At 36.2% G+C, this 22316-nt stretch overlaps 1 protein-coding gene across 1 annotated transcript in view; it reads left to right on the top strand.

Moving 5' to 3' along the window:
* Window positions 1-22316, top strand: part of LOC140505044 (glutamate carboxypeptidase 2-like) — an 80504-nt gene that overhangs the window by 33572 nt on the left and 24616 nt on the right. Inside the window, exons 5-13 of the mRNA XM_072610599.1 lie at window positions 338-463; window positions 1522-1708; window positions 5363-5456; window positions 9145-9243; window positions 13617-13702; window positions 16843-16962; window positions 19307-19389; window positions 20542-20605; window positions 21661-21728. Of these exons, the coding sequence (XP_072466700.1) occupies window positions 338-463; window positions 1522-1708; window positions 5363-5456; window positions 9145-9243; window positions 13617-13702; window positions 16843-16962; window positions 19307-19389; window positions 20542-20605; window positions 21661-21728 (927 nt within the window). The remainder of the gene's footprint in view (window positions 1-337; window positions 464-1521; window positions 1709-5362; window positions 5457-9144; window positions 9244-13616; window positions 13703-16842; window positions 16963-19306; window positions 19390-20541; window positions 20606-21660; window positions 21729-22316) is intronic.

The raw sequence follows: 22316 nt of genomic DNA, 5'->3' as shown, positions 1-22316 counted from the left end.
TCTCCTTTTGTTCTAATTTTGAATCTGAACTGCCAAGCTGGCCTGGTCAACACTTGCCTTCTACAAAGGAAAGATCACCAGATTGTCAGGAGATGTGAGTTCCTATCCTGACTTCATAGTTATCTCCTAATGTATGTGACCTTGGTCAGGTTCCTTAACTTTTCTAGACCTCAGTTACCAGTTTCTACCTTATCTACCTCTTCTGTTAGTAGTAAGAATAAAATTAGACAGTGAATATGAAATACCTTTGAAAAGGTCTGCTTTCAATTGGTAAAGCCTTATATGTAATTTCTCTCCTTCAGAAAGTAGTTTTAAATCATCTTTTTTTTCCCAATAGGGTGAACTAGTGTATGTGAATTATGCAAGAACCCAAGATTTCTTTAAATTGGAACGGGATTTAGGAATCAGTTGTTCTGGGAAAATTGTCATTGCTAGATATGGGAAAATTTTCAGAGGAAATAAGGTAAGCCTCACCTTCTTCCCCTGTCCCCCAACCCTCCTCCCACTTTTCTGCACTGCATTCTTTTTAATCAGATTACAGTATTTTCTTCGTTCTGGCACCATTTTGCATTATTGTTCTGTAGCAAGGCCCTCCTAGGGTCAAAGATGGAGCTCCTAGATTATTACCTAAGAATAAGAGTACGTGGGACTAGGCTGTTGTAGAAAATGAAGATGGACATAACATACACCACATTCCACATCATTTCTGTAGTTTCAAGAGGGCGCACTGCTAGTTTACATACCGGTTATCATTTATTGCTTTCTTGTGAACATTTTATTATTCCGAAACATATAAACTGAATTAATATTTATGTTGGAGAGGCAGCATGATATAATGGGGGGAGGGGGGGCGGGGCGAGGAATAAAACCATTAAATTAGGAATCTGAAGACTTGGGTATGGTCCTGGCTCTGATATGACTGAATGACCCTGGACCTCTGAGCTTGGGTTCCCATATCTGCAAAATGAAGAACATGTTAGCTACCCTGTCTTCCTCATAGGGCCATTATAATGATAAAATAAAATAATGTATGTGAAAAAACTTTCTAAAATATAAAATACTAGTATGTTGCTATGTTGTCATTAGAAGATATAATTTAAAATTTGGTGACTTTTTTAAAGGAAAGAGGATATAGGTAGAAACAGATGTTTAGCAACCTTTTGAGTCCTGCTCTGTCATCTCACTCTGATTTACTTACAGATTTTTAGTGGAATCAGATTTCAAAGTTGCTCACCTACCTAGGGAAAAGTTGGGAAGTTGTAATGTAGAGTAACTAGATCTTACAGGTTTTTATGGTGCTAGATATACTAGATATAACTACTTGGGGACTCAGCACAATGAGGATTTACCTGATGTGTGTGTGTGTATTTGAGCACAATTCAACTCTTGCTGCCTCTTTTTGGTAGACAAAGTGACAAGGGCCAAAATAAATTTGATTATGTTATGTAACTAAGTTTCCATATAAAATAGTGATGTCATAGCTCTGGAATTTTTTTTTTAAAGAGATAATTCATTTTACAGGTTAAAAATGCTCAACGGGCAGGAGCCAAAGGGATTATTCTCTATTCTGATCCCGCTGATTATTCTCACCCTGGAGTAGAACCTTATCCAAAGGGCTGGAACCTTCCAGGAGGCGGTGCCCAGCGTGGAAATGTGCTGAACCTCAATGGCGCAGGTGACCCTCTCACTCCAGGTTATCCAGCTAATGGTGAGTCATCAGTCCTCAGTCAGCACTGGTGACAGAAGGGAAAAAACAAGAACAAGTGCTTTGCCAAGTAAAGGAATAGATTTTGGTCTCTGGATGTCCTTGGGCAGGCAAACATTGGGAACTGCAGTGTAGACTCATCTGCAGTATGGTTTTTCCTTTTCCTGAAAAGTTGAATAGGGACCTCAGAATGCTGAAGTATGTGATCAGTTTATAATCAGCTTCTCTACTATTTTAAGTCCTGTGGTGCCAGATTTAATGCCAAGAATTCAGGGAATGCTCACTGGACATAAATTAATACTGATTTAGGAGAACTGATCCTAAACTCCAATCATAACAAGGCCATTCTTAAAAATAAAATACTTGTAACACAGGTAACTTTTGCTAATGGTATCATATAATTTGCTTATAATGGCTTTTTAAAACATCTGTGAACTAAGAGAATGCAATTTAGTTGAATTAGACTAGATACCTGCTGAGGTACTTCGCAACTCTCAAATTCTATGCCTCTGTGAAGAGCCAAAATGGTAGTACAGCGGGTTTTTTTACATAAATTCAGCAGATATTTATGAGGTGTTCTTTTTTATATCCAGTGTGGTATGGTGAGTAGAAGCCCACTTTGGGAGTCAGGATATATAAGCTTAGCTCCTGATATATGTTCACCATGTGGCCATTAAATTCTCAGTGCCCCAGGTGTATCTATTTCTACATAACACAGGATTTCTCTTAAATCTATCGCCTTCCTTCTGTATATTATCTCCAGCATATCTTGTATCTAACTTGTTTGTATATTGTTGTTTGCATATAGTCTCCCTCATTAGATTGCAAGCTCATGGAGATCAGGGACTATCTTTTACCATTCTTTGTATCCCTGACTCTTAGCACAGTGTCTTGTACTTAGTCGACAAAATAAAAGTTTATTGACTGAGTTGACAATCTGTGTTATTATAGGGAATTTTCATACTGGTAGTTCCTCCCTGTACAAATTAAAGAATCAATCCCCACTTGACCTCTTAAATATGTGTGTGTGTGTATGTGTGTGTGTGTGTGCGCACATTTATGTATTCCCACTCAAGACATTGTGCTAGGTGCTGGACATACAAAAATAAAAATGAAACAGTTCAAACCTTCAAGTGTAGGGCACCACACTTCAACTGAGTGGGAGGCAAAGATGTATGACGTACAAAGATAAGTATAATACCATATAGAGAGTGAAAGGGGATGCAGAGGAGAGATCAAAGTGTCCTAGTTATTTTTGAGAAGGGAGAGAAATCTTTCAGTGGAGATTGAGGAAGGAGAGCAAACTGTTGGCACCTAAGATGAACCTTGAAGGACTCAATCAGTGAGTATTTATTATGTTCCTACTGTGTGCTAGGCACTAAACCAGGTCCTGGAGATACACATTCTTACATTAAGCTTATATTATGGAGGAGGAGACAAGTACATATAAAAATTTGAACAAATATAAATATATTTAAGGTAGTTAAACAGTGTAGATGACGAGGGAGGGCTCTAGTAGTCGAGGCAATCAGGCAAGGTTTCAAGCAGTAGATGACATCCAAGCAATGTGCTAAAGGAAGAGAAGGAATTTTTGAGTAAAGAGGGATTGGATTCTAGGCATGGGGGTCAGCCAGTACAAAATTTGGGAGAGCAGATGGTAGATGGATTGTCCTCTGTGAAGAACAAGGTGTCATTTTGGATGGATTGTTGAAAATCAAGGATTTGGAAAGTGTAAAGTAGGAAGTATATTCCAGTCTTATGTGTCTAGAAAGAGGTGGGAACTAGTCTGTCAAGTTTAGAAAAAAGCCTGTAGACCAATTTAGTTGGAACATAGAGTCCATAAACATATGTGAAAGTAGATTGGTGCTAGGTGTATAGTGTTTTAAGTGCCAGATTAAGAAGTTTTTGTTTTATCCATAACCCCAAGAGACTCAGGCTCTCTTCGTATCTTGAACTCACAAGGCAGCCACCAAGGCTAGGATCGTTCAGCTCATGATCAATATCTGCTCAGGGAAAGAGACATAAAACAAAAGAGGTAAAAAGAGAGTCCTCACCAATTGAGAGAGAGAGAGAAAGAAATATAATTTTTATTCTGTTGCCTGAATGATAGAATTTTTAATAACATAGTTCAGATCAGAGATTATGGTGTAAATTCGGTTTAAAAAGTGTTGTGTCACTAAAATAAACTTAGCCTTTCTCATCAATACAATGATCAAAGACAATTTCAAAAGACTCATGATGGAAAAAGCTATCCACATTAAGAGAAAGAACTATGGAGTCAGAATGCAGATTGATGAATACTATTTTCACCCTTTTTTTGGTTTTTGTTTTTCTTTTTCCCTTGTGATTTTCCCCTTTTGTTCTGATTCTTCTTTCACAACATGATTAATGTGGAAATATGTTTAATACAATTGTACATGTATAACCTCTATCAGATTGCTTGCTGTCTTAGGGAGAGAGGCAGGGAGGGAGGGAGAAAAAATTGGAACTCAAAATCTTATAAAAATGAATGTTGAAAACTATCTTTACGGAAAAAATAAAATACCGTTAATGGCCAGGGGGGAATTGTGTCAATGCGAGGCCCCAGCACAGTGACACAGAATAGGTTCTTAATAAAGGCTGATTGTCTGTCTCACTTTTGTATATTTATTTCCAGTGCCTGCCACTTAGAAGGCACCTTATAAATGCCCATGTCTTTTTGAGGGGAACCAGGATTCTGAAGGGAGTACAATCTATACTATTGAGGATTCGTTAAAGAAACTGAAGGCATTTACCTTGTAGAAAAGACATCCAGGGGACATGATAGCCAGCTCTTTGAGTAATCAAAGGACTGACATGTGGAAAAGAGATTAGGCATATTCTGGTTGGCCACAGAAGACAGAACAAAGAACAATGGGTGGAAACTGCAAAAAACCAAGTTAAGTTTGTTGTAAAGAAAATCTTCCTGATCATTAGAGCCATTCCAAAGTGTCATGGGCTGTCTTAGTAGATAGTGACTTTCCCCTCTTTTTAGATCTTCAAAAAAAGTCTGGATGATTGCATGTCAGGTACACAGTAGAGTAACTACTTCCCAGGTAGAGGGTGAAGGAGATGGCTGCAGAGGTCCTTTCTAACTATGAGATTCTGTCGTATCTCAGAATATTATCATTTTCTGCTTTGCTGATGTGTGCTTCATTTTGGCCAGGACCAAGACTGTTCTTCACCATAAATTCTTATTTCCTTGTTAAAATATTTTCCCTTTCCTGAGATTTTTTTATTTTTTCTGCAAGCACCAGATAGCCTAGGAGGAATCATTTGCCCAGGATTTTCTAGTATTTTGGCCAAAGAATGAACCAACTATACCCAAACCATCTTTTTTGTGCATACATTTGCACACAAATCATGGTTACACGCTTTTTTGTACATTTAAAATACACTGATTTTGATTCTTTCAAAAATCAACCCAAAATTATCTCTCCAAGAAAAAAAAACCAAACCATTGACCATGAAAGAGGTTCTGCATTAAATAAGTTTTCTTACTTAGAATATTGAGTTCTTTTGGAAAAGATAAAGTAGGCAATTTGTCTTTTATTCAAAGGTATGGCTGTATTAACAGAATCATTTTAAAAGACTTGATTATCTTGATCATAAAAGGTGAAATTATCTTTTTTTCCCCAGAATATGCCTATAGATATGCTATAACTGAGGCTATTGGTCTTCCAAAGATTCCTGTTCATCCAATTGGATACAACGATGCCCAGATCTTACTAGAGTAAGTACATCTGTAAAGAAATAAAATGTAAAAGCAAAATTGGACCACTTGGAACAATTAAAAGAAAAAGGCAGCATGGTACAGGAGAATAAATACGGAGCTACCAAATCTGAGTTCACATTTTAATTCATAAAACCATACTACTTCCTTGGAGAAGTCATTTAACTTCCTTGGTTCTTAGTTTTTCTCATATAGAAAATTAGAGCATTGTGTTAGATGATTTCTAAGGTCTTATCCAGCTCTTAATCTGTAATTCTATTTCTCTAAAGGGCAAATACATTATTTGACCTACAGTACAGAGTTTTAACTGTAGTGAAGTATTCTGCATAAGAAAAGCTGGCAAAAAGTTGGAAGTATAGATCTAATACCAAAAGTTAGCATTAGTAGTGGGAAAACGCAAAAACGAATAAACTAAAAAATATAAGAATAAAGTCGGATGCCTTGTGCACTGTTATCTGACATAGTTATACAAATGCTAACAGTAATGATAAAACATAACATTTATAAAAATAAAATTCAAAAAAATTGAAGGCATAACCATTGGCTAAACAAAAGGAGAAAAATTATTTGTATTCGTATTTCTATGTACCAAAGATAAAATCCTTGAAGAAGTCATAGAAAATGAAATTCCATTAAAATGATTACAAAATGCATAAGATATATAATATTTTAAAATAATTTGTTTTGCACATGTGAAACATTGGGAATTCAGTGTGCAGAAAATGTGTTTGATTATTTATTATGCTTAATCCTTCCACGTATTTGTTGGAGTTAAAACAATGCATGAAATAAATATGAATTTGTATAAATTCTTCATAATAACTCATTGGCCCCAGGGAGGCTGAGAACAGATATTATAGAACATGTGGAACTACGAACTGTTTTTTTCTCAGTTGAGAAGTGATACAAGAAAACAGAGCTGGGCTTTAGGAAGTTATTTTGAATGAGACTAGGTATAAGTATGGTAGAAGTACACCAAGTCATGTAGGTTAGACTCCTCATATCTACCTGCTGAAGTGTAATTGAATATATCTATAGTTAATTTTTAAAATTTGATTTTTAATTTATGAAACATAACAAACATTTTCATGACATAGTGCAATAAAAAATGAGGGTTGCACATGAAACTGCAAGTCTACTATGCATAATTTGCTATTCTTTTCAAATATACAAAAAATTTATCATGAAAATTTCTTTTTTTTTCTTCTTTCCCTTCACCCTATTCTAGAGATGGTTACTATTAGACCCAAAAAAGTATATACATCCACACACACACGTGTGTGTGTGTGTGTGTGTGTGTGTGTGTGTGTGTGTGTGTGTAAAATTATTCTATACATACTTCTCTTTATCAGTTCTTTCTCTGGATACAGATAGCATCTTTCTTCATATGTCCCTTATAGTTAATTTGGGTATTTATAATAGACAAAATAACTTGTTTGCTCAAAGTCATTCTTAAAACAATATTGCTGTTACTGGATTTTGCTCTGTTATTTTGTGCAAGTCTTTCCATTTTTTTTCTAAAATCATTAAGCTCATTATTTCTTATAGTACATAGCATTCTTTCACAATCATATACTACAACTTGTTCAGCCATTCCCCAATTGATGGGCGTCCCTGCAATATCCACTTCTTTGCCACCACAGAGAGCCACTATAAACATTTTAGAATATATAAGTTCTTTTCTTTTTTCCCTAATTATCTTCAGAAATAGACCAAATAGTGGCATAGATGGGTTATAGGCAGTTTAGTAACTCTTTGGGCATAATTCCAGATTGTTCTCCAGAATAGTTGGATCAGTTCACAGTTCCACCAATGATGAATTAGTGTCCCAGTTTTTCAACATCCCGGCCAACATTTATCACTTTCTCCTTTTATAATTTTAGCAGAAATGATAGGTGTAAAATGATATCTAAAAAGGTTTGTTTTAATTTGCATTTCTCTCATCAGTAGTGATTTAGAACATTTTTTCATATGACTAAAAATAGTTTTGATTCTTTCATCAAATTTTCTCCACTTATATTCTTTGACCATTTATCAATTGGGTAATGACTCATATGCTTATAGATTTGACAAAGTTCTTTATGAAGTATGAGACCTTTATCTGGTAAATTGTCTATTTTCCCCCAATTTTCTGCTTTCCTTCTGATCATGGCTGCATTTGTTTAATTTGTACAAAAACTTGTTTAATTTCATGTAATCTAAATTATCCATTTTATGCCTAAATTTGCTCTCTTGTTTATTCATAAATTGTTCACCTGTCCATCAGTCTGATCCATAATGTCTGATAAGTAATATGTTTCATGTTCTTCCAATTTATTTGTAAATCTCTTTCTATTTTGATTATGTATCCACATTTTGACCATATCTTGGTAAATGCTTTAAGATATTGGTTTATGCCCAGTTATTTTTACTCACTATTTTTCTTCTCAGCCTCTTTTCACCCTATTCACTATAGTCAATTAATGTTTTCCTTAATATTACCATTTTAACACATTGATCATTCTCAGTGATAACATTGGCCTCCCCCTACTCTATTGAAGAAGTATAAGTAAGCAAAATAAATCAATCCACTGGCCTTGTACGACGATATTTGCCTAATTCTCATCTAGTGGTCTACTACCATTCTAGTGGGTAGAGAAGGGCATCCCTGCAGTGATATAACTCAACATGTCCAAAATGGTTATCTTTCCCTCTAAACCTATGTCTCATCCTAACTTTCCTTTTAAGGATGTCATAATTCTTCTAGTTACCCAAGTTTACAACCTAGAAATCAGTTCAGTACTCTTATTTGCCCCCACATCCAACAATTTGACAAATCATTTCACTTCTGCCTCAACATCTCTTGAATCCTTCTGAAACTCAGATGGCAACTCGTTCAGGGCTTTATCACTTCTCAGTCCCCTAACTGATCTCAGTCACATCCCCCCTGCAATTCTTCCACCTCATCTGTACTGCCAAATTGATACTTTCTAAAGCATAGGACTAACCATGGCACTTCCTTCCTAAAAAAAACTTCAGTGGAATTTCTTTTTGACTTCAAGATAAAATATAAACTCCTGTTTAACATTTAAGAATCATTTATAATCTGAGTGCAGTCTATATTTCCAGACTAATTATACATCATTACCTACACACACACACACACACACACACACACACACAACTCCAGACAAACTGGCCTACTTATTTTTCCCCACATAAGGCATTCCATGTTTTGCCTCCAAGCTTTTGCATAGGCTATCTCCCAAGTCCAGAATCCCCTCCATTCTCTTCTCAGACTCTTGGAATCCATAACTTCCCTCTAGGCTCAGCTCAAGGGTAACATCCTTCAAGAGAGCCACTTAATTTTTCAAATTGTTATTTAATTTTCCCCAGCCACCATTCTCTTTGTGTTGATTTTGTATTTATAGTAGGTTGTAAGGTCCTTTTTCCTCCATTAGATTGTAAGCTCCTTGAGGGTAGTTACTGGCTTTTGTACTCCCTGGTATATAGTAGGTGCTTCATTAATGTTTATTAATCAAGAGCAGGGACTATATTTTTGTGTGTCTATATATCCCTAACATCTAGCACGGTGCCTGACACATGCTAGGTATGAACAAAGGTTTGTTGATGGGTTGTTATTTTTTGAACAAATGTTTCATTCACCTAATACTAATTTAATATTAATACAAATTTTTGTGTATTACAGAAATATGGGAGGACCAGCACCACCAGACAGCAGCTGGAAAGGAAGGCTTAATGTGCCTTACAACATTGGGCCTGGCTTTACTGGAAACTATTCTACACGGTTATCTTGCTTTATTTTACTTATTTTCTCATCTTCAGTAAATTATCATAATAGAAATCAAGTAGTCAAACTTTAATTTACATGTAACACAAATGTAAGATCCTCAAGGTAAGGTATCTTTTGTTATTTTTGTTTTGCTTCTGTACTCCTAGTGCCTTATGCATAATGGTGCATAATATTTTTTATTGAACTGAATGGGATATGGTAAATATATTACTGAATGATGGGTTTTCCATTTCAGCTGATTTAGTGAACTTAAAATGCTATAATATTGTTTTTTTCTGATTAATTTAGAATGTTTGTTCCTTGAAGGCAAGGAGAGTGTTTTGAGTTTTTTTGTATCCCGCCAACTGTGCCTGGCACATGTAGTAAGCACTTAGTAAATGCTTGTAGACTTACTTTGGGAAAAAAATATCTATTTTTTTATAGCAAAACAGCCCGAAATTAGATTTTTCAGATTCTGAAATAGCTCATCGAATAAGTAGACTAGTATATTATTCCCTCTTCCAAGGCCTCATCTAAAAAAGGATTTGAGTCTGTATTTTTAAAGATTGTGCAAATGTACTACAAAATTTGGCAGGTTATAGCAGCCTGAATGGGCTTTGCATTCCTCTTTGTAACAACATACGTGCTGTCTAGAATCTATTACAGTTGGCTCACCAGTGTGGCCGTTGTAATACTTGAAAACTACTAAATGAATCACAGAAGGGTTGTGAATAGCCTTCTTGCATGGAATACCTTCCCCAATGAAATCACAGGTACCTGAAGTACTGAAATAAGTACTGAAATATATCCATGAATATATATAAATGTTAGAACAGAAATGATATATTGTGACAAATTATAAACAATAAAAAAATTAGTTGTAGTTTTAAGTAAAGTCAGAAAGCACTTGTTAATCATCTATGCTTAGTAACTGCCAGCTACTTCACTAAATGCTGGGTCTACAAATAAATGAAAAAAAAAAAAAACAAACAGAAAAGTAAAACAAAAAAACCCAAACCAAAAAGTAATCCTTGCTCTCAAGGAGCTCACAGTCTGTTGTGGGAGTGGAGTGGGCAGAGGTGGCAAATAGCTTAAGTACAAAGAAGATATATACAGTACAAATTAGAGATGATCTCAGAGGGAAGGCATTGGAATTAAGGAGGACTTCTCTTAGAAGATGGAGTTTTAGCTGGGACTTGAAGGGAGCCAAGGGATGGAGTAAGAAAATTCTAGGCATAGGAAACAGCCAGTAAAATCCCCTGGCGTCAGGAGATGGGGTGTCTTGTGGATAAACAGCAAGGAGGCCAGTTTCACAGCACAGTACTCTGTAAAACTCTGCTAAGTCTTTCTGTAACCTTCAGCAATCTGATCTAACAAGCATTTATTAAGGTCCTACTATTTGCAAAACAAGAGTCATCATGGTTTCAACAATATGGGGCTGGCTCTGGAAGAAGGGACATCTGGATTCAAGTCCTGGTATTTGATGTATACTTGCTATGCTTTTAGGCAAGTTGCTTATTTTCTCATCAGCACAGGCAAGCCTAATGCTAGTTTACAAATGAGTTGCCAACTCTCTCACTGGAAGGAGTTTTTCACACTGGGAGTTCTCTACACAGATGAAATCACAGATCTAGAATACATGCATTCCCTCCCACAATCCCCAAATGTGAAGGCACTGTGTTAGCTTTGGGGAGAAAAATTAAAGTATAAGACCATACTTACCCTCAAGAAGTTGACATTCTGTTAGTAAGAGAATACATCATGTAAACAGATAAGTATATCAGTACTTCCTAAGAAGGATGACAATGTCATTAGTTATGAAAGAGTTAATGAATTAGCTGAGCCTTGAAGGAAGCCAGTGCTTCGAAGAGATGGAAGTAATAAATGTGTCTATTAATGGGAGAAAATCTCTGCCTTTTCCCAAAGGTGGGAGAGAGAATGCTGACATGAACCTAAAAAAAAATGTAAAATATGAAATAACCTTTCAAAGGTAGACTGGAGCAAGACTGTGAGAGACTTTAAATACTAAGCTGAAAAGTTTGTAATTTATCCTAGAACCAACAGGGAGTTACTGAAGATAATGAACATTAGTGTGCCCTGGTCATTGGTGCTTTAAAAAGTTTGCTCTGGGAACTGAGAAAATTGGAGAAAGGAGAGACTTGAAACCAAGAGACTAATTAGAAGGGAAGCTATTGCTTGATGATGATGAGTTGCCAACTGTCCCTAGGGGAGTAGTCATGTGATTGGAGAAAAGGGTTGGATATGAGAAATTATTTTAGAAAACTTGATAGGTCTTGATGTAAGATTACATATTTGGATGAGGTGGAGGGAAGAGTCAAGCTTATGAACCTGGGTGAATAGAAAAGTTGTACTTTAGCTAGAGAATGGGAAGTTTGGAGTACAAATAGTGCAAGAGCCCAGAAAATCTGATTTTTTTTGTCTAGTGTTTCTTTAATCATAAGGCCTATCTCTTCCCTAGTCATATACCTTCCTCCTACCCAGTACTTCCTCCTTCTGTCTATCTTGTCCCTTTCTCTGGAACCTTGTATCTCCTGCATCTGAAAACTTCTTTCCTTGGAACATGCTAGGCCAGTAATTTCTGGTTTCACAGCTACCTAACACCCCCAAGGATGGAAAACAAATCAGACTCATGTGAGCAAATTCCTTTCTCTTCCTGTGAGAATGCATGATGCATTCTAATCCTGAAGTGTCCATTAACCTTGAGTGCATATTTGGCCAATCTGGGAGCTACTCTGACCTCTGCAAGTACCATCACCCCAGAACTGCCTGATTTTCCCTCAAATGTGGACCCAGGAACTCTAGGCCGTTATGGACTGCTGTTTCCTGCCATAGCCCCAAGACCATCATGCTTGATGCTCCCTGTTGATGTCTCTGATTCCATGCCCTTTCATGATCCTTCCCAGCGTGTTAAACAGGCACAGTTCTATGGTGATGCAGGACTGGATTCTAGAGATGAGGATTGGATACGTAGAGCTGGAAACTGATAAGGTCACTAAGAGAGATTATAGATAGAAACGAGAAGAGGGAAAAGGATGGAGCCTTAAGGGATAATTACAAATGAGGAAAGTGATCAGGATAATGATGTCGCATTGAAATCTGAGAAGAAATAATAAGTCTGGTAGAAGAAGAATGAGGAGAAAGCAATGTCATACACACACCAGAAAAAGAACCCAACAACCCAAGTAGGAGAGAGTCACCAGGAGGAGGGCGAACAATGCCAAATACAGTGCCCCAAATGCAGATAGGAAGAAGAATGAGAAATGAAAACAGGTCATAAAATTTAGAGATTAAAAGATCATTTTAAAGCCTTAGAGAAAATAATTCCAGTTCTGTCCTAAGGTGGTAAAAGATATACTTAAGAGGGTGCAGAAGCAATTTAGGGGAGTTCTAGGCTAGACATTGTGTTTTGAAACTTCTAAACATTTCCAAGTTGTGAAAGAGAAGTATAGGATCATAACTCGACATTGTTCAGTCGGTTAGTCACGTAGGATTTTTCACATCCTCATCTGTACATGAGCTAGATGACTTGACTTTAGACTATTACAATAGTGCCCTAAATGGCCTCCCTACTTCCAAGTCTCTTCCTTCTTAAATCTGTTGTTTACTCAATTGCCAACTCAATATTTCTGAAATACAGACCTGAACATGACTCTCCCCTACTCAAAAAGCTTCTTCAGTGGCTCCCTATTGCCTTTAGAGCAAAATTTAATTTTCTCTTTTTGGAATTTAAAAACACTTCATATACTGGTGACAATCTGTTGTCCTGGAATGATTTTTCAATCCTGTCCCTCAAATACTAGATTTCGTACAAACTAGACTATTTGCAACTTCTCTTACCCAGCATCCTGTCTCCCCACCTCAGTACTTTTGCATATTTTCTGTCCTCTCTGCCTAGAATGCTCTTCCTCTCCTCTGTCTCTGAGAATCCCTTGCTCCATTTAAGGTTCACCTGCAGGGCCACCTTCTTCATGAGTCCTTTTCCTGATCCTCCTCAGTAGTTAGGGTTTTCCTCACATCTAAATTACTCTGTGTGTACTTGGTATTCTGCTTCTGAGAAGCAAGAGTTCAACTCAGATTTTCCTTAAACCAATCCTAGCCAAGTGAGTACTAAGCCTTCCCAGCTGTCACATATACATGTTCATATACATATAGACACATAAAAATACACATATACATAGACATATACACACATGTAGCAATATATAACCATATGCTTATGTGTATGCACACACATTTACATATATGAGAAATTAAGGGAAAGGGATGAGAGAGGAAAGGATGCAGAAGAAAACTATACATAACAAATCAATGTATTATGGTGACTATGGACTCACAGTGCTAATGTGTGTTTTTTTTAATTGCATTAGAAAAGTCAAAATGAATATTCATAGCAACAACAAAGTAACAAGGATTTACAATGTGATTGGAACTCTAAGAGGAGCAGTGGAACCAGGTAAAGCATTCATTTTCAAATTAGCAATGTGAGCGGGGACCAGCATGAGTATAGAAAGAAGTTAAAGGAGTTACGCACATACATCTGTCTGCATAATGGGATCATAAAATTTTATACATGAAAGAGACCTTACATACATCTAGTTCAGTTCCTTCCTTACTTTACAAATGTGGAAACTGAGAGCAGAGGGGTTAAATTAACTTAATGACATACAAGTTTATAGTATCAGAATTATAATTGTAATCCAGATATTTTTTAAAAATTGATGCTTCTTTACAACATTATTTCTGGTACTTTCCTCATATTTGAACCCTGCTTTACGATAGATGAACCTAGTGTCGTCTGACTCCAAAACCATTGCTTTTAGAATTATGAGATATAGAGATGTTGAAAAGAGATGCTGGAAATCATTTAGTCCAGCACCTTCATTTATAGATAAGGAAGCTGAGTCCTGAGAGATGAGACTTGCCTAAGATTACGCAGGTATCAAGTTGCATATCTAGGATCTGGTTTCTTCAATTCCAATGATACTACCCTTTCCGGAGAAGTTTTATGTTTTAGTAGTCTTTATTTATAGTTTTATTTTTTAAGTTCTCCATGAATACTTAGAAGCACTTTCTGAATTGCCTTTAAGATTACACATACCTTTCCTAAATGGTTTCTATTTTCTTTTTAGTGAAATCACTGTTTTGAAAACTGGAAGCTGTCTGGTCTAAGTTCACAGCATCCCAAAATTAGAGTATGATTTTAATATTTGATAATTTAGTGTTACTCCCCAAAGTATCCCTATGTATACAAACATTTCTCAAATTATTCTAAGACCTACGTAACATGAGAAATGGATTTTATAGAGGGTTTTTTTCACTATTTCATAGATTTTTCATGTTGGGCATAGGATTTAGCGAAGGAAAGGAGTTTAGAGAATGTCTTGTCCAACTCCCTCATTTGACAGATGAGAAAACTGATATTAGAGAGGTAAAGAGGCTTCCTCCATATAGTAAGAAGCAGAGCAAGGCTTTAAGCTCAGTGTTCAGACTTCCAAGATTGTATTCTTGCCAGGGCAACACAACTGTTTCTGTTGAAGCTAGAGTGTGATTGCCTCCATCTCAGTTCAATTAGATTGTGCCTCAGTTTCCAGGTTCAAGGTTTAAAAGGTTACTCCATGGAAAATATCTGGTTTCACTATTGTAACCATTCACTCATATAAACTTTATCATTAAAATATATTCCCCTCTTGCTAGTGGGCATTCTCTGGATATGGAGTTTTTCCTTCCCATTCACATTTTAAACGAAATTTGAATTTTGTTCACCAAACACCTAATACAGCTTTCTATGAGGGTTAATAATTGTCATTATCATTACTCAACAGTGATTGACCGCTCTGTATAGGAGCATTTCCTTTAGGAAATGATTGTAGGGCTATAGCCATAACAATGCTTTATACAGTAAGCCATACCACCCTGTTGACAGAATGAACCCTCAAAATCTGATCAGCTAGAGGGAATTACCAAGACCTGAGGACTAAATGCAAGAAGCTTATTCCTTGCTGCTGCCCAGGAAGCAGTAACCAAGAAGCAAAAGGTTTAGTAACTTTCCCAGGGTCACATCACCACAGTCCAGCATGGTATTCTTTCCCTCTCCAAGGCCAGCTTTCTGTCAAGATGCCTCTCAAACTCAAGTGGGAGTATAGGGTAGTGGAAATAGCAGTGTATTAGGAGTAAAAACATCTGGTTTTCAATCCCAGAAAACTACTTATAAACTCTTGACCTGAGTAAGTCACTTATTTCTCTGAATTTAGTTGCTTCATTTGTAAAATGAGAACTAGAAGAACAGTTCTAAATTCTAAGAAAACCTTTGTTCCTCAATTCAGAATACCCGAGGAGTGACTGACCTGAATCTACTGTAGATACCAAAAAATGTAGCCAATGCCCAACAGTAGTATTCTCCCTCACACTCTCCGCCTGTTGGTGATTTGGAATTCAGAGGGGATTCTCCTGGATTCAATTAGCATTTTTTAAGTGCTTGCTCTGCTAGTTTCTGGTGACTAAAAAAAGTCTCAAAGAAAACAGAACAAACAATTGTCTCTAACCTTAAGGAACTCAGATCCCACAGAAACAATGTTATGAATAATTTTAAGGAGTAATTGGAAATTGTTTTAGAGGCACCATTCCTTTCAGCAGACTTTTGTGCACTCATCTGGGAAATACTACCATTTGTAGTATTGTCTGGATGGGAAAGAGCTTTCTGATTTTCAAACAGCCAACAACAAGAACAAAAAAAGTCCTTAAGTTGGAAACCATCCTGCATTAGGATTAAATTCAATTCAACATTTATCAAGTACTTACTGTGTGTTTGTTTAATAGAACACTAGTCTCTGTGCTAAGGAGATACAAAGTGTAGATAGATATTTTCCTTGCCCTTATGTAACTTACAATCTAAGGGATGGGACTCCTCTGTTTTAGATATAATTGAGTTTCTTAAGTTTTATATAGACACTTCTGAAATGCAGCAACCCTTCTATCTCCTCTTCCCAGAATAGATTTCCCATGGGACAACTACCTCAAGTTTAAGGTACTTTGTGGGTCTATAGTAGTAAAATTATAGCTGAAGAGTCCCCACTGGTGTGCTTACTTTTTATAGGCAGTCAGTAGATACAGTTAAGTCAAAGCTAAGCCATTTATTGTAATGGCATAGTAAAAACAGTGTTCATAAAATCTTTCTCCTCTAAACTGAGGCACACTCTCCCACAACAATACATCAGTGGAAAAAGTGCACAAACACATGGAGTTCATTAATAGAGGGGCACACATGAAGAGAACGTGCATGTGACTGGGGCATTTCATGCCTGCAGTGTTTGAATGAAGTCTGTCTTTAGAAAGTCTCAATGTCTAAACACATTAATTTTCATCAAGTTTGACTGATGAACTTATCTTATAAAGGACTAGCAGTATAAACCCTTCCTTCTGTTTTGATTAAGACTTTATTACTTCATTTCTATTACCTTTCCCTTAGATTTTGTGATTACTGGAGAGTAATTTTGATATCATAGTGCATTAACAGCGTTGGGGAGAAATCACTTGATTTGGGGTCTTCCTGATCATCTCTTAACTCTCATAATTTTTTTGTGATGGTTTTTGTAGACAGGTATGTAATTCTGGGAGGTCATCGTGACTCATGGGTGTTTGGTGGCATTGATCCTCAGAGTGGAGCTGCTGTAGTACATGAGATTGTGAGGAGTTATGGAAAACTGAAAAGGGAAGGTAATGTAACTCAAGAACTAAAGAGGTAAAGATTTAATTAAATTCAAATCAGTCAATTTGCACACTTGTTGAACTTAAACTATGTGTAAGATACTTTTAAGGTTGCTATAAGGGTTACCATATATACTTTAAAAATGTTTACTTTAAGGATGCATGTTCTTGACCATTTAGTCATAGAAGCTGAAAGGGATCAAAAAGCTTATCTACTGAAATACATACTTGACTCATTGTATATTATCCCCTACAAGTGAATATCTGTACCAAGAATGCTAGTGATGGAATACATGCTTCCTATAGAACTAGAAGCACCCTGTTCCTCTTTAGATGACTCCAATTGTTAGAAAGCTTTTCCTTATATTGATCTGAACTATCTCGCATTGTAACTGCCATTATTTGTAATGCCACATTTTAACCCTTCAATACTTGAAAACAACTCGCATGTGCCCAAAGTTGTTTTTCCTATAGGTTAAATATTTACATTTCTTTCCATCTGTCTTTATGTGGCATATTTTTCAGTCTTTTCCTCCCTACTCTCATCTTCTTTATGTAATCCAGCTTGGCAATATCCTTCCAAAATATGGCATGTGGAACTGAATAAAACATTTGAGATACAGTATGACCCAAATTGAGTACAATGGGAATATTACCTTGCTGTCTGGACACTCATGCATTAATATAGTCTTGGATCATATTAATGTCTTTGACTACCATTTCACAATACTGATTCATTAAGCTTGTAGTCCACTAAAAGTCTTAAATCTTTTTCATGTGTACTATTGTCCAATCCGTGACTCTTCCATCCTGCTAGAATAATATAGAACAAGCCATCCAGGATCATAAAAGCTGCCTTTATAAATGATATAATGAGCTGTGTGGAATTTCAAAAATATTCATAAGTAAATTACCATAGGATTTAATGTCAAGCTTTTTTTCAGACTATAAAGCTAGCCATCTTTACTACACTATTATGGCTTTATTCAATTCAAATCAATTCATCTAACACTTCTTATGCATTTACTATGCACAAAACATTGTTGTAAGAGCTGAGTATTCAAGGACAAAAATAAAAAGACCCCATGCCTTCAAGGAATGTGTATGTTCCTGAAACTATGTCATATGTACACAGACAAATAAATACAAGGTAATTTAAGGAGGAAAAGAGCACTAGGAATTTAAGGACATCAGGAAAGTTTTCACCTGCTAAGCCTTTAAAGAAGGTAAAGATTCTGACAGGTGGGGATGAGGAGAGAGTATACTTCAGGTGGGGAACAACTTATTCCAAAGCATAAAGGTGGAGAATAAAATATTGAATTTAGTCTTCAGTGGTTGCGATATAGTACAGTGGCATCAAGCATCCTGTAGTAGCAACATTCCTGAGTGCACCAGAACCAGAGTAATTGTAATTGGGAAATCTTTTAACAAAATAAGTTACAGTGGAATTTAGATATGTGGATATTTGGTTTTTTAAATCAGTAAACAGTCCACAGAGATCAGGTTGTATGATTTTGGTGTCTCTGTTTCTATTTGAGTTTCACACCACTACTGTAGATTATTTAAAGGGAAGCAATGTGAAATAAAAATGGAAAGGTGGGCTGGAGCCTAAAAGAGGAGGAAGGCTGAGAAATATGTAATTTATCTTAAAGGTAATGAGCCACCAAAGATTGTTACAGTAGAATCTTGTGGTTTTGTGTGGGCTATCCTTATAGGAAGTTTTGGAAGGACCATAGGGCAACTGTGCAGAGTACTGGGAGAGGTAGTATGATTACCTTAGAAGCTGAAAAGGTAGTATGAGGAGAAAGAAAAAGCATTAGAATAGCTCTTTAGGATGATATATCTGTGTAAGCCACAAGATGGTGCCCAAACACTGATTTGCCAACAAGCCCAAGTAACTAATTACACATGTACCAGGACCGTATTCCTTTTCAGTCAGTTTCCTTGAGTGTACATATGGGCCCTTCCTTTTCCCTTTAATCCCTCGATTTCAGCTAAGAGTATAAGTAGTCAAACAATTAGGAATTTATGAAATAGCTCCTTCAGTCCCACTGAGATTCTGCTCTCTGCCTCATCTTCCTGTGACTAGAAAGGATTACTCTATCACATGTAGATTATTTTTAGAATCTTGACTATGGTACATAACAAACATGTGGTGTGCCCAAATCTCAGAATATTTCATAACCTCAATTTCTTCATTTTTAAAATTAATATACTTGTCCTTTCTACCTTACAAGACCTGTATGATCAATTTGTGTTCATGATAACTATTAATGAACATGTTATTAGGAGCCTGACTCTCACTTACATGGAATATTTTCTAAGGCTCTGTATATTTTGCCGTTGTTTCCAGGGTGGAGGCCAAGAAGAACAATGATATTTGCTAGCTGGGATGCTGAAGAATTTGGTCTATTGGGATCTACTGAGTGGGCAGAGGTTAGTCAATACTGTGTTGTAATAAAATCTAACAGAGTAGGCAGACTTTTGTTATAGTCACCTGGAAGTTAGCATATGCCAAGTTGATCATATGCCAAGCATACAAAAGCAAAAAACAAAAATAGCTGCTTACAATCTACTGGAAGTGGAGAGAAACAACATACACATAGACTGTTTAAATAAATTTTGGGAGATAACACACTGTGAGTGTTAGAAGAGTTGTAGTATCAGCAGAACAGGGTTCTGGAAGGTAGGGGAGAAAGGTAAGGTAGAGTGGAATAGAGATCCCAGAGGGATGGGAACCACATGGATTGATATGAGGGATCAAGGAATGTTGACTATGGAAGGATATTTTGGCTTATGTAACTTAGGATTCAGATTCATGTCAATTTCAGTGGATTCATAGGGCAATAGGTTTTTACATACTTCATAGTAGCAATGGTAATGTTGATTTGATCACTCAAGAAAGCTAAAGATATGGGCATGTGTGGTGGCAGGAACAATTAGAAGTTCCTGGTCTTGTTTGTGGTTTAAGGAAGGGATTTGGAAGAGTCCTTGGTTTTGAATAGTTATTGAAGGGTTTAGATATGTTTAAGGCTGCTAACCATCCAGTCATCAGCCAGATGAACTCTGTTCCAGGACTCACTGAAATGGTTACTAGACAATATCCTCCAGGCTAGTGGGGCTAAAGAGGATTGTCACAGAGGGAAAGGGGTAAAAGGAGGAGAAGCAGAAGACATGAAAGCCTGTTCACGATCTGAACTGTAGATCCACATAAAAGGAGGTTTGGGATCCAAAGGGGACCAAACAGACATGAACAGTCTTGTGTCAGATAATTTTCCAAGAAAGTGGGTATACAAAATAGGGCTAAGTTTGTCTAAAAAATATATGCTCCATATTCATATTGATTTACTTGGTTCAGTGTAAACTATTACTCCTTTAGACATCAGTGTTTGAGGTTAGCTTCATCATCTTTGATTTCTTTACAGTATTCCATGATTTTATTGCTTTCTACAAATAGAAGTGATTGTGTTCTCAAGCAAAGGACAATATGGTTATTCAGTTTAAATCTAAAGCCCTGTTACTTTTTTTGGAGGAGAGGGAGATTGAGAAAAAGAAGAGATATGTTTATGTGTATTTCTTTTCTTCTAGGAAAATTCCAAAATACTTCTAGAACGTGGAGTGGCTTATATCAATGCAGATTCTTCTGTAGAAGGTGAATATTATTTTATATTAAGAAAGGGATTTAATTATTTATAATTTTGGGGGTTTTTTTTAAACAATTCTATACAACAGCAATTCAGATAATTGTGTGCAGAAATAACTCAAAAGAGACAGGCTGCCATTCCCTAAGCATATATTTCTTGTTACTGAGGTAGGGAAGTCAATAGCTATCCATTCAGGACATTTTTACCTGACATTGTTATAGTCCTCAGAGGTAACAGAGATATCAATCATGAGATTAAACCTACATAGAGAAGACTTGACTCTGTAAGCCCATGTAGCTAACATGATAGAAGACCTAACTTTTAAGCCAACTCTGATTTCTGTAGGAAAATTTTACAGATGTTTAGAAGGATATAGAAAATGATCCATTTCTACCTATTTTAAAATTTTTGGTTATATTTTTTAAAGCCTCTCAAACACTTTTATAGTGCTTTATAAACATAAAGCCATTTTGAAAAATGAGGAGGAACACAAGTGTTGTCTCATTGATGCTTTATGGCTGTTAAATTTTGAGAACCTCATAGGTTCTAAAGAATCAAAGTTCTAAATGATTCAAAGGGCCATGGAGTGAGGTAGGGTATAAGTAGGTAGTAGCCAAAGATGGTCTGCATACAAGTGATATCATTGAGTAAGTGTATATTTGGAAAAAGAGGGGATTGATCATGTAGAAAGATTGAGCCATAATGGACAGGTTAAGGACAGGCTAAGTCCTGCACTGGTATTCACAAAATGTGATAAAACCTAGAGAAAAAAGCCTCCAGCTCATTAGACAGACACACTCTCTGTTTAAGGATCTGAAGGAGAAGATGGTTACCCATTATACAGAATGGGAAGAAACAGGTGTGTTGCAATGCAGGGGGAATACAAACTTCTCTTTTTATGGAAGAATCAGAAGTTGGTCAGAAAGAATTTCAAAATATGTTCAACTTTACATTAATCTCTTCACTTAGAGTCTCTAGTGTTTAGATAATGGAAAAGGAAAGTCAAATTTTCTTATTATTTGTGCTTTGTTTTGAAATGTATATTTCTATTCTCATGTTTCAGGAAACTACACTTTGAGAATCGATTGTACACCACTAATGTACAGACTGGTATATAGCTTAACAAAAGAGGTAATTAAAAAGCTCTCTCCTATTTGTACCTGAATAATTTTAAAATAATTTTAGTTACAAAGTTGCTGTTTTCTTAAGGTAGCACATTACCCTATATAGCCAGTTTTATCCATTATTTCAAAACATGTCATTTGTCACATTAAGATACCAAGGTTATCATGAAGAATATAAACTAATTTAAGCCTAGGGAGACCTGAAACAAGTCAGAAAAACAATGTCAGTACAAAAAATGAAAAGTTTAGTTAACCCAAGCATCTGTTTAGGAAACAAAAGGGTAGCATAGGGTATGTGGTTAGCATCTCCACTTCTGGATTCCCTCATAGAACTATTTTACGTTGAAATGAGTCCCTTTCTGTTCCATTTTCCCCTTGAAGGAGAACAGCTTTTTGTGCATGTATGTTATCTCCTAAATCTGAGGGTTCAGTGAAGATGCCAAGTCAAGCAATCTTACATTGTCTTCATTTTAGGCTGAACTGAACTGTGCCAATATCATATAGTACTTTTTAAGATTTACAAAGTGCTTTATATAACATTATCTCGTATAACATCATATTGTCTTATAAGGGAGGGTAAGTACTACAACTATTG

Source organism: Notamacropus eugenii, chromosome 5, assembly GCF_028372415.1.
Source record: "Notamacropus eugenii isolate mMacEug1 chromosome 5, mMacEug1.pri_v2, whole genome shotgun sequence".
Lineage (NCBI taxonomy): Eukaryota > Metazoa > Chordata > Mammalia > Diprotodontia > Macropodidae > Notamacropus > Notamacropus eugenii.
The sequence above is the reverse complement of the archived record's forward strand: the minus strand, read 5'-3'. Positions and strand labels throughout refer to the sequence as shown.